This window comes from Rosa chinensis, chromosome 4, assembly GCF_002994745.2.
Source record: "Rosa chinensis cultivar Old Blush chromosome 4, RchiOBHm-V2, whole genome shotgun sequence".
NCBI lineage: Eukaryota > Viridiplantae > Streptophyta > Magnoliopsida > Rosales > Rosaceae > Rosa > Rosa chinensis.
Genome location: NC_037091.1, coordinates 10,333,276 through 10,346,877, shown reverse-complemented (window position 1 = coordinate 10,346,877; position 13,602 = coordinate 10,333,276). Strand labels below are relative to the sequence as shown.

At 36.9% G+C, this 13,602-nt stretch overlaps 3 protein-coding genes across 7 annotated transcripts; all 3 read right to left on the bottom strand.

The window, feature by feature from the left end:
• Positions 1-884: 884 nt before the first annotated feature.
• Positions 885-4,888, bottom strand: LOC112198457 (cyclic nucleotide-gated ion channel 1). The gene is made up of 7 exons (XM_024339583.2): positions 4,398-4,888; positions 3,000-3,444; positions 2,690-2,884; positions 2,314-2,579; positions 2,099-2,210; positions 1,709-1,975; positions 885-1,565 (listed from the first exon to the last, which is right to left on the bottom strand). Exons 1-7 carry the CDS (start codon positions 4,400-4,402, stop codon positions 1,008-1,010), a joined length of 1,848 nt encoding a protein of 615 aa, XP_024195351.1. The 5' UTR covers positions 4,403-4,888; the 3' UTR covers positions 885-1,007.
• Positions 4,889-5,024: 136 nt separating this feature from the next.
• Positions 5,025-12,167, bottom strand: LOC112196507 (splicing factor U2AF 50 kDa subunit). Of its 5 annotated transcripts, none has more exons than XM_040518527.1 (11): positions 11,822-12,162; positions 11,069-11,331; positions 10,807-10,905; positions 9,944-10,078; positions 8,580-8,689; positions 7,642-7,683; positions 7,418-7,507; positions 6,714-6,821; positions 6,526-6,618; positions 5,929-6,008; positions 5,025-5,841 (listed from the first exon to the last, which is right to left on the bottom strand). In XM_040518527.1, the coding sequence occupies exons 4-11, from the start codon at positions 10,029-10,031 to the stop codon at positions 5,682-5,684; spliced, it is 771 nt and encodes a 256-aa protein (XP_040374461.1). In that variant the 5' UTR covers positions 10,032-10,078; positions 10,807-10,905; positions 11,069-11,331; positions 11,822-12,162; the 3' UTR covers positions 5,025-5,681. The 5 variants fall into 5 exon arrangements, with proteins under 5 accessions (XP_040374461.1, XP_040374462.1, XP_024192634.1 ...); XM_040518528.1 differs by having other exon boundaries at positions 10,807-10,831; positions 11,822-12,161; XM_024336866.2 differs by having other exon boundaries at positions 9,944-10,102; positions 10,807-11,331; positions 11,822-12,164.
• LOC112196508 (50S ribosomal protein L28, chloroplastic) lies at positions 11,103-12,054 on the bottom strand. Its single transcript, XM_024336869.2, has 2 exons — positions 11,822-12,054; positions 11,103-11,331 (listed from the first exon to the last, which is right to left on the bottom strand). The coding sequence occupies exons 1-2, from the start codon at positions 12,052-12,054 to the stop codon at positions 11,103-11,105; spliced, it is 462 nt and encodes a 153-aa protein (XP_024192637.1).
• Positions 12,168-13,602: the final 1,435 nt, after the last annotated feature.

The window sequence follows — 13,602 nt, the reverse complement described above, 5'->3', positions numbered from 1 at the left end:
TTATTCTCAAAAAAAAAAAAGAGGCTACTTGCCCGGATCAAAAAAAAAAAAAAAAAAAGCACATGGTAGCCCAAACCTTTTGTTTTTAAGGGTGTTTCACTTGCACTCTTTTTGTTGCGTCCTTTTATATTGATTTCATTTCCAAAGAAATAGTTGCATCACCAGTTTGCCTAAATTTTACATTTTGACCCATTCAAAAAAGCCACGTTACAAAATAGTAGATCCTGAAGAATTGAAAGGAATTTCTATCACAAAGTAGTGTTCTACTAGTGCACAAATCAGTTCCTACAAAGCACTATAGCACTCAAGAAACTCTCTCACACACAACGTACAATGTTTGATTACTATAAAGAAGGTACTGTTGAACCTGTTAAGAATCAAAATCGAATAGAGAGAGAACTCAACAATTATGAGAGAATGACTTATTCTTCATTGAACAAACTTGGCTAATAAATAGCTTTCTATAACCCTAACTGAATTGAAGAGAAACAGCCCACGCTTAGAGCAAGTTCACCCGTTGCGTCACTGGGTCACCTACTATTCACTGCTTTTTCGTGTTAATTTCACCCTCTGGGTCACGAGCACAGTGTATTTCGTGGCTTGGGTCACCCTGTACAGTGTTCTGGGTCACCATGGTGACCTGCACAGTATATTTCTTGCCTTGGGTCACTGGCACAGTGTATTTCGTGATCCAGATAATGAAAATATACACTAAAAAACAGTGAATAGTAGGTGACCCGGTGACCCAACAGGTGAACTCACTGTGCTCGTGACCCAGATAATGAAAATATACACTAAAAAGTAGTGAATAATGGATGACCTGGTAACCCAACGGGTGAACTTGCTCTTACAACTAACTAACGTGGTAAATGAAGCAAGAAATAGTCAAAACATTAAACACGCACAACAGTTAATAGGGCTTATTTGAACTGAATGAAAAACCTAACAGAAAACCACTAGTTTCTCATCAGAACCAATCTCCCACACAATGACACAATATGGGACATTTAGTTGTTTGAATCTTGAATATCTGTTTTCTCATCCCCGCCCTCTATGCCTGGCCGTGGAATAGATTTAATGCGGTGATGAAGACGCCTTGATGTTCCTTTTGGGCTATGACGTTCCCCCTCCACCAACAGGCTGGAACTGTTGCCATGTAACTTGGACCCGGAGACTACATTTTTCAAGTCTTGGGCAGAGAGAACAAAGCCTTCTACTTCCAAAAGACATTCTACATTTTCAGTCAAGATAGGAAGGTCTGCATCAGAGACAGAGGACAAATCGCGTGGTGATGCCCAACTCAGAAGTTGTTCTCCATAAACATCACCCTTCTCAAGCAACCCGCGGATTTTTAATGGGGGGTTTACTCTTCCAACTTGATGATCAGCTGTAGTAGTAGTAGTACTAATCGGGTAGGTCAACATAATACCTTCCATGATAAAGAGCATGCGATCAAGTCGTTTTCCCATTTGAAAAGGTAATGTTGTCTTGGTATAGGTCACTGGCTTGAGATGGTGGCAGATCTGTTTCAATCCTGTTTCATCCATATTTTCGAGACTTCGTACCTATACATATACACATAGTGGCCTCGTTAAAAACTTTATTTTTACGGCACATTAATTAATATTGATCAATATGGAAGAGCAAAACTTTTTTTCCCCAAAAGAATAAATAGATAAAATTCCTGGAGGCCGGTCGAGGAACATACTTTCTGTAGCATATCCATGCAGACAGCAAGCTTGAGATCTTCTATTGTATTCCAGGGAAGAAGAGAGAACAGGTTTTGTACTTGAGCATTTTTGTCGTCTTTCAAGTTTTTTGTGATCTTTGTCATGATCTCTATCCTCAACTTCTCAGCGTCTTTGCCCAACTTTTTATGGAGATCATATTTCTTCATCCAATCGTGTAGTTCTTGCTCTTTCATTTGAACCTTATCAATTGCCGCTTCCTTTTCCTCCGAGGACCGCATACATTGCTGTCGATCAACCGACATTATTACAGAGAATTAAGCTTAAATTACCTTAAAATTTAACCATGGTCTGCTTCTTAATCTTAAAAGTTAAGTTACAGATGAAAGTTAGGGAAAATCGTTACCAACCTGCATATTACCAATAAGAAGAGCAAATAGTACCAAGCCAATAGAAGAAACAAGAATTGCAAAGCAATTTTCCCACATGTATTCACTTGTATTGATGTTTGTACCATAGTTACTGCAATAAATTTAACAGATGGAAACAAAAATATGTGAGATACATAATCTTCTTCAAGTTTTCTGTTATATCGGAAAATAAAAAGAGAACCAATTGGCTTTACCTCAGATTTTTGAGTCCCCACCAAATAAAGTAAAATAACTTTTTGCGGAATTTTATAGGTCCTGTGAAGCCGTCTTTGATTGTATCCAGGAATGATCCAAAATCAAATATCTCCTTCGTCCCACTGCACATTGTACGAATGATCTCATGTTTGTAAGCAGATAGAGGAGGGTCACCACATTTGAAACTGGTACGTCCTCTGAGGGCCTGGTACCAGCATAGTGCTTCCATTTGAACACAACTGAAGTACCAAAATCCTCCAATTATCTAAAATTAACAAAGAGTTAGTTATTGATACAAAAGAAGAGAGCTAGCCAAGAAAATGAAAATGTAAAGAACAGAAATGAGAAACTTTGTGTGTATAAATTTTAACTTACATGACTTGAGAGGATGTACATGAAAAAATAGAATGCAGCTTTGAGCCACACACTACTATTTTTTCTAAACAGCCTAGACGAGATGAAGATCCGGTACATCCTTGGAACATATTGCGCGAGAAGCATGTAATTCAAAGTCATTTTGTTCTGTGAAAATCCATGATTGGGAGCATAAAACAGAGCTAATATTAGCACCTGCGTGGACAAAATACACAACAAAGAGTTAGAACACCTCCATTAATTACCGCACCAAATATATATATATATATATATATATATATATATATAATGTTTAATTTCTGTTACATACGTGTGGAATTGGAATAATAGCGAAAATGTCAGTTAGGAAAGAGCTCCATGACAACTTCTTAGCTATTGCCTTAGCGTATCCAAACCACTTGAAGAGTTTTGAGTTGCCTCTCTGTACCGGCTTGGGCCTGGACACAGAGGGCACTGCTTTCACAGCTTCACAAATTTGATATACAATATGAAATAGGAACGTGAAATCTGTGAGTGATCGTGTAATGAGGACTGCGGACCTCAGCCCTTCCTCCATTCCGAGGCACAAGTTAATTTTATCAAGGAATGCAATGTAAAAGAACAAAGGATCCATTGAGACAGCAATCATGCATGCAAGCCCAGATATGTTATTCCAAAATGAAACTGAAGGCAGCATTGTTTCCCATTTCTTCTCTGTTTCATTTACTTTTCCGGCTGGCACGTTGGCATCTTCAACAGCGCGACCTGGGTGAGCGCTGGTAAAAGGAAAAGAAAAACAAAAAATCAGAAAGGGAATCAAGAAACAAATTGGAGCTAGCTGATATACTAACAAAAGGAACTTATGCTATCTCTTTCAAGTTAAAATTAAGGATAGTGATAGTTCAATTCAAAATCTTCTTGCCTTGAGAAGAAAGCAGGAATTAAAGTTTTTAATTAGACCATATCTCCACTCCTCTTCAAATCTGTCCTCAAATTTGTGTGGGGGAAAAAATGACGAAAATAGAGAGAGCTCGTCCGCAATTAAGACTTATTTGCCAAAACATATACATCGCCCAAGGAACATAGGGGAAAATAGGGGAAAAGAAGCGGAGATTCTGTAGATGGGTTGAATACTTGAATTATGGGCATTGGCCTTTGATTACCACTTCTCTTTCAGGGGTATACTTTTGATTACCATACCAACAAAAAGACTCAGTTTTTAACCTCTGATATAAAGAAACCACAAAAGACTCAGTTTTTAACCTTTGATCTAAAGATACCACAAAACTCAGTGTTTATTGATTCCATAGAAACAAAAAACACGGACACACCCTTTGATCTAAAGCTACTACCTTTTATATAAACAGAACTAGAAGAATTGATAAATAAGTAATTAGACAGTAAGAGAGAGACTTTTAATCTGAAATGAACTCTGATTGATCTAGCCACAAAGCACAGGAGATGGAGTCCTAATTCTGGGTGGGCTTCAACAACTAAACCACATTGTTTATTAAATACTATACACAGGTATAATTTTTTTCCCAAAATTCTCGGGAGGGCTTGAGCCCACCCCATGTTGCTTTGGATCCGCCCCTTGGGTCCCAAGGAACATAAGGAAAATATGGGAAAAGAAGCGGAGATGCTCTAGATGGGTTGAATTATGGGCATTGGCCTATAAATTACGATGAATTCAATCAAAAGAAACAATAATAGATGCATAGAAGCTAACCTCATTTCGATGTGGTTTTCCTCCTCTTTGTATCCCAAAAAGTTACTAGCCAAACAAGATTCTCAGAGTTACAACTGCAGAGGATCAGTAAGAGGTAGGTTAACCCTGTTGGGGTTTTGCTATGACTCACCTCGTTTGATCCAAACTTGCTGCCTTGCAACTGCTCTTCACAACTCGAATCTATCAGGTACATTGCCTTGATCTTCTTAAATCAATTTGATTGATCTTCTTCTGAAAGGGGCCAGCTGTAGCACACTGGTTTGCTCAGATCTTTATCTTCTGGATCTGTTGTGCTGACTCTAAGTCAACTAATGAGGAATATTGAAAATCATTATTAAATTGCATCAAATGGATGAGAACCTTCTTCTTGTCTTTTTCTCAGAATCTTTGTTCTCTTCTTCGATTTGAGACAAAGGGACAGATGTCAAGTTCTCTTCCGTCAGCTCCGTGTTTATGGGTTTGAGAAAAGCATGACGGTCCATTACTGGGGTCCAGATTTGCCTATTTCGGGTTCTCTTCCGTCAGCTCCGTGTTTATGGGTTTGAGAAAAGCATGACGGTCCATTACTGGGGTCCAGTTTTGCCTATTTCGGGTTCTCTTCCGTCAGCTCCGTGTTTATGGGTTTGAGAAAAGCATGACGGTCCATTACTGGGGTCCAGTTTTGCCTATTTCGGGGAAAGTTCTTTTATGCCGTACTCCTACTTCCCAAACACTAATAAAAGAGCGCACACATCATTTCCTACTGAATATTCCAATAACGACTTCAATAATAAAAGAGTCTGCCTCAGATTAAATTAAACTGAATATTTCAATAAAACTCTAATTTTGATTTTCCAAATGGATATACAGGAAACTGTCACAGCAACCAACCAAACAGTGCATGCAAGCACACGCTCAGTTCAAAAATTTGGCCAGAATAGAGCTGTTTCTGTTCCCACATTGTCATCTGTTCCAGCAAAAGTCTCTTGTTTCTTACCATCAACTTCCTCTAGAATAGAACTCTCTACTGTTGTAACTTCGGTAGTTTTATCATTATAATACTCTGACTCATCTTCCATGCTGTTTGGCAGGTTGCTGAGTTCTTCGGGATCCCTATTAGGTGAGTCATTGCTTCCTTGGATTTCAATATCTTTATCTGTTTGGCCCATTTGACATGACTTGTCCTCTACAAAATCATCTGCTGGTTTACAATTAACCAAAGCAATTACTTTCTGGGACTTCATCTTCTTTATGGTCCCCAGTAGGCTTCACTCCACTAGTTTCCTTGCCGTCATTATCAATATGTTATTGGTCCAAAGTCTCCGTTTTTGCCCCTTTTTCTTCAGAACACAAATGTTGCCTGTGCCCACCAGATTCTGCATCATTGACAGCTTCACACGCTCTAGTGGTGACAATGTGATTGTTTGCATGCTTGACAATCTTTACAGATTTAACCATGCCAAACCTACAGCATTGAAGTCCTTAAGATTAAATCAAGTAAACAAAAAACCAAAAAGACAGTCAAAAGGTGAAAATTAAATTTCTCAGGGACCTGGCACATCCTAATCGCACATCTTCCAGAACTTCTTCAATCTCTTGTTCAGACAGTGATGACATGTGCTCCAGATTGAACTAATTCACAATGTGGAAAAACAAGGATCATAAGTGATCCTGCATAAACTATGCATCTTACTATTCAATATTCAAGTGATGCCATTTTACTAAGCTTTTTCTCGGTCAAAGGACCCAAAACTGGGGATATCGATTCCTTATATGTATATACTTCTATATTAATATATATATATATATATATGTGTGTGTGTGTGTGTGTGTGTGTGTGTGTCGCCTATGGAATGTAGTTATTTCAACAATCACATTTTGTACATTTGCACCCTTATTTCTCTTTCAATCTCCATTCATTTACTCAAAAGACTCAAAGGGAGAAGCGCAATTCTACAAAATGGGAACGTAAACGCCACTACCCTTTATTAATCCTCTTATTTTCCATGACTTCAATAAGTAGTCTAAGACAAGCGCAAAATAAATAATCTGACGATAATAGTATTTATACTTTCCCCTATTGGTGGAGAGGAAAAAAAGACAACTACCATAAATAAAGAAATTTATGATCAGACACAAAAGACCTTACCACATTTCGAAGCTTCAGTATATGTGAAGGTTGTTTGAGAAGTGGCTTTGCATGTTCTGGGATCTCATAGAGTGATGCATTTCCACTATTTACCTAGCATATGTTAGTTCTTCTATCAGTAAACATCTCTATGTAAATCAGTGCACACAGATAAATCAAAGTTTAACGAAGAAGGGTGGTATCAGTACCATGGATGAGCCACTACGAATTGCCTGAACCACAGTTAGCACTCTCCCTCCCAATTTTATACCATTCAGACCTGCACAAGCTTTGAGAGTAACTGACTGGTCGACATACTGATGCAACATCAGAAGTCATCGAGGTTAAGAAAAAAGAGAAAAAGATTGTTCAATCTACAAAGATGGAAGAAAGATGAAGAATAAAGGGTGCAGCATTACAATCCAAAATGAACAATGGTAAACAATATAAATGTAAAGGAACAGATGTTTCTCTACCAAATGTGTCATATAGTAATCAAACTAAAAACAAATCTGTAAGAAAAATTAAGTACATTAACCTGCGCGCGCGCGCGAGTGCACACACACTAACACTAGAGACTCTCCCTATCCCTATATAGTATGGGTGTGTGTGGCTCTAATGAGGACCTCTAAAATGAAGACTTTCATATCAACAGTTGGATGACTTGTATGTTTATTTAACTAAAATTTGAAACATTCATCCAACCGTTGATTTGAAAGTCCACATGGAATCCTTACTTTAAACTCCTCCATAGAGACTCCTTGTCTAGTAAAGATAAAGAAAACCATAGTACTGTAATAATAAAAGTGAAAATAAAACCAACAGCTTTCTCATGTAGCAAGCATATACATTGAACCCTTACAGAGAATTTACCAGAAACTGAAACTCACAAGAGCTATAAATGTTCCATTACCTCTAGAAAAGCACATGGTTCATTAAGTTCCTCATTGGCCTCAAAATGGTGTGTCTTCAAAGGTCCAAAGACACTAACGATTTCCACAAGCTGAAGAAAGTAGCATAGAAAGGTTAGTCACTAAAGTAGTAGATGAGCATAAAAAAAGAAGAGACATACAGATAGCAGATGAGGTTTTGGTGGAGAAAGAAAGCAATATGCATCATAAGCATTGCATATTATACCATTTCTGAGGAAAGAGCCTTTGATATCCCACCAATGAAAATCTGCACTAATAAAGAAAAATGAAAAACATGAAAGTTCCGGATATCAACAAGGGCAAGTGCACCTCACATTTCACATACAGTACAGACTCACTGACTCAAACAATGAGATAAACATTTGATACTTTCTAAACTATGAAGAGGACACATTAGTAGGAAAAGTCAATAAACAACAAACATATAGGGTATGAGTAATGTTAATCCAGCGATATTCCTCAACACTACTGGTTATAGTGGTGATGATCAATGTTCCCTGAAGTGTGTTTGTACAACCCTTTCAGGAAGGCCACAGGTTGTCTTAACATGTTATAACTTTTGTACCCAGACAAAACATTGGAGTTTACTAAACTCAAGTACAGCAGCTCTTAGAATCACCAAAACTCATTCAAAAATTATTTTAATCATGCATAACCAAAATAGCATGGATGTTTAAAAAATTATCAGAATTTAAGGGGGTAAGCAAGAACTTGCGTGATATTTTAAATAAGTAAACTTTTACGTAGATTTTATTTATAACAACCATATGTCCTATGTTAGGTCATGACATCGATCTTTATCCTGAAAGAAGTAAAGAAACTAATATAATGGAAGATAACATAACCTTATAAACCTAAAGAAAACACTTTCCCATATTAAAAGTTTTTATGAGAAGAGTTCTCTTAATATAGTAACAGTTTGATTAACTTAATTATTGTTGCGAGTACCAACAATTCGTCGCTCTGTTGTTTATACCACATCAATCTTTTACCTTTAGAGTAGTACATTATGAGACCACCTAACTAAAATCATTTTCCACTATACTGAATTTATGAGTCAAGTCTAAACACAAAGGTTAAAACTCAAACTTTTGGTAAGAGAAGTTAATTATGCAATTACTATGTCATGTTTCACCAATGTACCTTGTTAGGAGAATCGTTCACAACATCACTTATTGTCTCAATACTCTCAGCCGCAGCCACTGATTTCTCGGAGTCACCAGTCTGGATGAAAATAGCAACTGTCTGAAAACCTGCTCCATGGATGGTAAGCACAACATACCTCAGATTTGGCAAAGCAGCAGTAGGTTCAACCCAAAATAGTTCACGTTTACAGCATAGGCATTGAATTGTAGGAATTCAAACATTAAATTATTGGAATTAAAGTTTCTGATTTTACTATGGTCTCTTCATTAAAAGGCATTGGTCATAAGAAAATATATAAAATCAATTATTGAGAATAAAATAAAAATCAATGTGGAATTATCTTTGGCATATATTTCATGAAACTACAAAATCTTCGACACTAAGTAGCATTTTCATCATGTGCTAATTCTTTAACCAGAATGTAATCATCCCATCAAACAATTGAAAACTGGTCAAAAGAATCTATGCCAGGTTGAATTTCTTAAATATATCTTCTAACCTAGGTCCTCAGCTTTCTAGTCAGATAATAAATACAATGACACCGCGGACTTCCAAAACTTCAAAAATAACAGGTACCAAAATGACATTGGATGTTTATAATTAAGTGGGAGCTAATTTCAGTAAAAGATAAAAAAAATTAGATTATATTATATTATAGATCCCTCGGGCTTTTAAGGAGGTACTTCAAGTCTGTATCTTTGGATGATATAGCCCATAGGTTTCACAGATAAAGACTACATGGGGAAGATAAACTGTTCTTGCGTGGAGCGTAGGATAAAAGGCAACACTGACAAGGATGAGTCATTTTGTTAGCAAGAAGGCAACACATAAGAATCAGAGTGACCATTGGCTCGTAATTCATATCAGAATAAATGTGGCCACCCAGGAATGAGCTTCAATATTGTTTATCTCTACCCACCTACTCCTGTAGTTAAAGTAGGGAGCCTACAGGTTGGTTAAAAATAAATAAATTAATTAATCAGTTAAAAAAAAAACAGAAACAAAAGAACAAACACCGGATTGCGCTGATCATTAGTCTTAAGCACATAAAGCTCCTTGTCAACCATGTTCATGTTTTTAATTATGTCTGCAATGCTATGAAAAGAATTGCTTGGATAACAGAAATTTAAAAAAGAAGGAAAAGAAATAGAGTTTGGAAGAACAGTACTAAAGAAGCTTATGACAACAGGTAAGGTTATAAACGCAACAGCACTTAAAAGCAACTATGACTAAAATTTACTTAAAAGTCAAGCACATCAATCGGGAAATCTAAACATTAGATACTAACAATAGGACAGAGCATAGTGAGTCCCAAAAGTCTATAAATGCAATTTAAATGTTGAATGTCAAATAAAGCAAACCTTGTAAGGACCTTTGTATTTCACTCCTACTGATATGTCCCGCTCGAAACAGCAATTTTACTCGCTGACAGTGATGCACATCCCTCATTTTATGACTTCCCCAAGGCTAATATCATCCATTCTTTGCACAACATTCTGCACTTGTCACAGTTAAGATTCCTGTGGTTGAGATTAACCTTAGCTGCAGATGCCAACCACAAAAACAGAACATTCCCACAACATTCAATTTTATCTTGATCTTTCATTTTGTTACCTTGCAACTGTTTGGAAGGGTGTAGATGAAACTGTCCTTTTTTGAAGCCAATTTACTGTGGTTCGACTTCTATCATAAAATTAGTAAGCTGTTAATATTTTCTTCCTTTTTTGTGAATGTTCAACCTTAGAACAATCATCACCAACAGAAGGAAACTAAGGCAGCCTGTAATTGTGTGGTTCACAGCAAAATAGACCTATGAACCTTCTGTTGGGCTAAGAATGTTCTTCTAACATGAAGAATTCAGCTCTGTTCATTTACTAAGGTGGTTAAGTTGCATTTCTCATCATTAAGGGGGTTAGTTAAGCCATTTATGGCTATGCATTTTGATTTTTTTCTTAATTAGTGGATTAGAGCATTCCTTCACAGAAACTGAGATGTGTGAAGTAAAACAACCTTTACCATTTTCACAAAATGTGCATATGCTAATATTGTTCAATTTTTTGAAAAGGCTTGTACAGATGTCATCTAAAGACCAGAGTACATTCTCACTACAGCAATTTTTTTAAGCATAATTATGCAAATTGAATACAACCCTAAAACTGTAGTCTAGAAGAACAATGGCCTTGAAAAGAAAGTGGCTGAATATTATCAGAAAGTTGGAATGTACCTCATACGTTCCATTTCTCAGGATACTGGTTTGCCATAAAAATTAAGGGCAGAAACAGATGAGTGCATTGCCAATGAGAAAAGCACAACGTTACTCAGACTGATTCATCATACATACAACAGTGAGCAAAAGAGAACTTGTAGCTTGCAGAACTAGCAATTCATTGATTGTAAGAAACAAAGATTAACAGATTTGTGAGGTAGATAGAAACAAAATGTACTTCGTAGAACAGAACAAAACATAGTGATTAGGAATGCCTTACAAAAGAATGTACGCAATGAACCAACCAAGTGTTATCAACACTTGCGTAGATCTATCCCGGCCTTCTTGGCAACGGCTTCCAGTCCATTTTCCTCTATGGTCTTGATTGCTCTGGCCGACAAGCGCAGCTTCAAAAAGCGCTTCCCGCCTTCCCACCAAATCCTCTTGTACGGCAGGTTCACAAACTGCAACTTCTTGGTCTTGTGGGCCGAGAAGGAAATCTTGTTTGCGTAGTTTGCTTTCTTCCCAGTAAAAGGACAAATTCTACGTGAGAAATCAAACCAAAGCACAAGCCAAATCAAATTCCCACCATTCTAACAAATAGTTACAATGACAAATCAACGACAAGTACAAACGAGACCAAAATATGGGATATTTATCTACCCAACTTCATCATTAGAAAAAGACCCTTATCACATAATCTGATAACTAAAGTGTGATTCAGTACAACCCATTTAACTTGTTTCCATTATCTATCTACTAAGAAAAACTTAAATATCCTCCACTATCATATAAGAAGCAGATAAAAGCATAATTAGCAAAATGCATATCTCATCAAACAAACGAAACAACTGGTTCAGTTTCATTTTATCAGCATTATCATATTATGAACCTTGTACAACAATTGCTTACTATTTCAGCTAAAAAGTTTCAACCATTACCCAAAACCCCAACTTTACTTTTCACAATGAGCCAGTGAAAAAATTTGCACAAAAATTGAGAAAACATGGGAAACATTAGGTGGGGAAATTACGAGCAACAATGCGCTGAAAGCCAGGGAGGGAAGGAGTGAAGACGGGACTTGGGGAGCTGAGACGACACGTCATAGGAGATTTTGAGGCCACTGAGCTGATTGGTGAGGAACCCAATATCGGAAACTGCTTGGGTCATGGAAGACAATATTCTCTTGGAGGACTCTGCTCCGCGGAGGAGGCATAGACCGGAACTGCTGCCGAAGAAGATAGCCGCGGTTGCGGAAGCTGCCATGGCTATTTAAGGTTGAGACTATAGCACGTTTACTTACTTGGAATGGAAAATAATCATGAATCGGAGACAAGTGGAATGAGAGAAGAAAGGAATCGGTATTGATTCTGGATGAATGATTCATAAACCCATCTCCCCCCTTCGTAATCGAATTCCTGAGTATTCAGGAATTGATTCCTGATAAATAGGTTAGTAAACACAGGAATTCTTTTACCTTGAATCATTCCTATTCCTTTATGTGTTAGTAAACAGAGGGGTGTTTTTACTCCGTAATCATTCCATTACATTTCATTCCATTCCAAGTAAGTGAACATGTCCTAGAGTTGTTATCTTGTTGTTTTTAACTTCTTATCTGTTGGTTTTGAGAAATGAGTTGCATTGGATTGAAGCCTCTGGTTTTGGAGGGCTATACGTTGTGATGGGCTTAACAGCATTGGGCTTCATCTCTGTACTCGGAACCTGAAGTCCAAGATTGGATGCTTGTTTTCCTTTTTTAATTTTTGAGTGAATATTATAAATGGTCACTCATTTATGACTCATTTGACACTTTGGTTAGTCAATTTTTAAACGTATCACTTTGATCACTCAACTATTACTTTATCAATCACTTTGGTCACTTTGTTATATCTTCGGTTAAAATCTCAGTTAAATAGACATTAGTTTTGTAAATATGCATTTTTCATAGGGTCATTTTATCAAAATCACGCTTTGGATACTTCTCTAAATCAATTCAATTCAGACTTCTCAGTTTCCTAAAGCTGGTTGGGCAAAATATACTTGATATTATGGCAATTTTTTTTTAATAGAAAAATAACAAAGTGACCAAAGTTTGGTCAGTGAAATTTTTGTTTATTTGAATTGTTTGTGTGTGTGAGTGGGGCACAAGATAATCGCCTACACCATAATTACTAAATATAAGTATTGGATCATAATTCATATACATATTTATGTCCTAAAACATGGAAATTACTTGTTCTAAAGTCCAATTTAATGTTGACTAATCCAATTCCATGTTTTGTAAAAAATCTTGACAAGAAAAGGAAAAATATGAAATTCCGGCAAATTTTCCTTGCACCACCATTATTTTCTGGCCACATTCATGGAGGAGCAAGGAGGATGAGTATCATAGCATCTATGTCATTACATCCATTCACCATCATTCTATCTCAACCAAATTCTAACCATTTTGGTTCCAATTCAACCAAACACTCTTTATTACTCAAAAGTCCATTATCATCAACACTCCAATATCTATCATGTTTTAGGTTTAATCACCATCCCTCACTTATCATTTCCTACTCCAACCTACACCATCACTCCCATGCCATTTTCCCTGGATTTTAGGATCTATTACCGTTTTTCTACTCTACCTCTATGCTTCTTGCAAGTGGTGAGTTGCTTCCTTTTGCTTCGCAACACCATTTGACACCTCTCTCTCTCTCTCCATCTATTTAAGCACTCATTCTCTCAAGGAAGAAGGCATCACCCACACTTAGCCACTACATCCTTTTCTCTCTCTATTCTCTACACAATCCACCACCATCTCCTCCA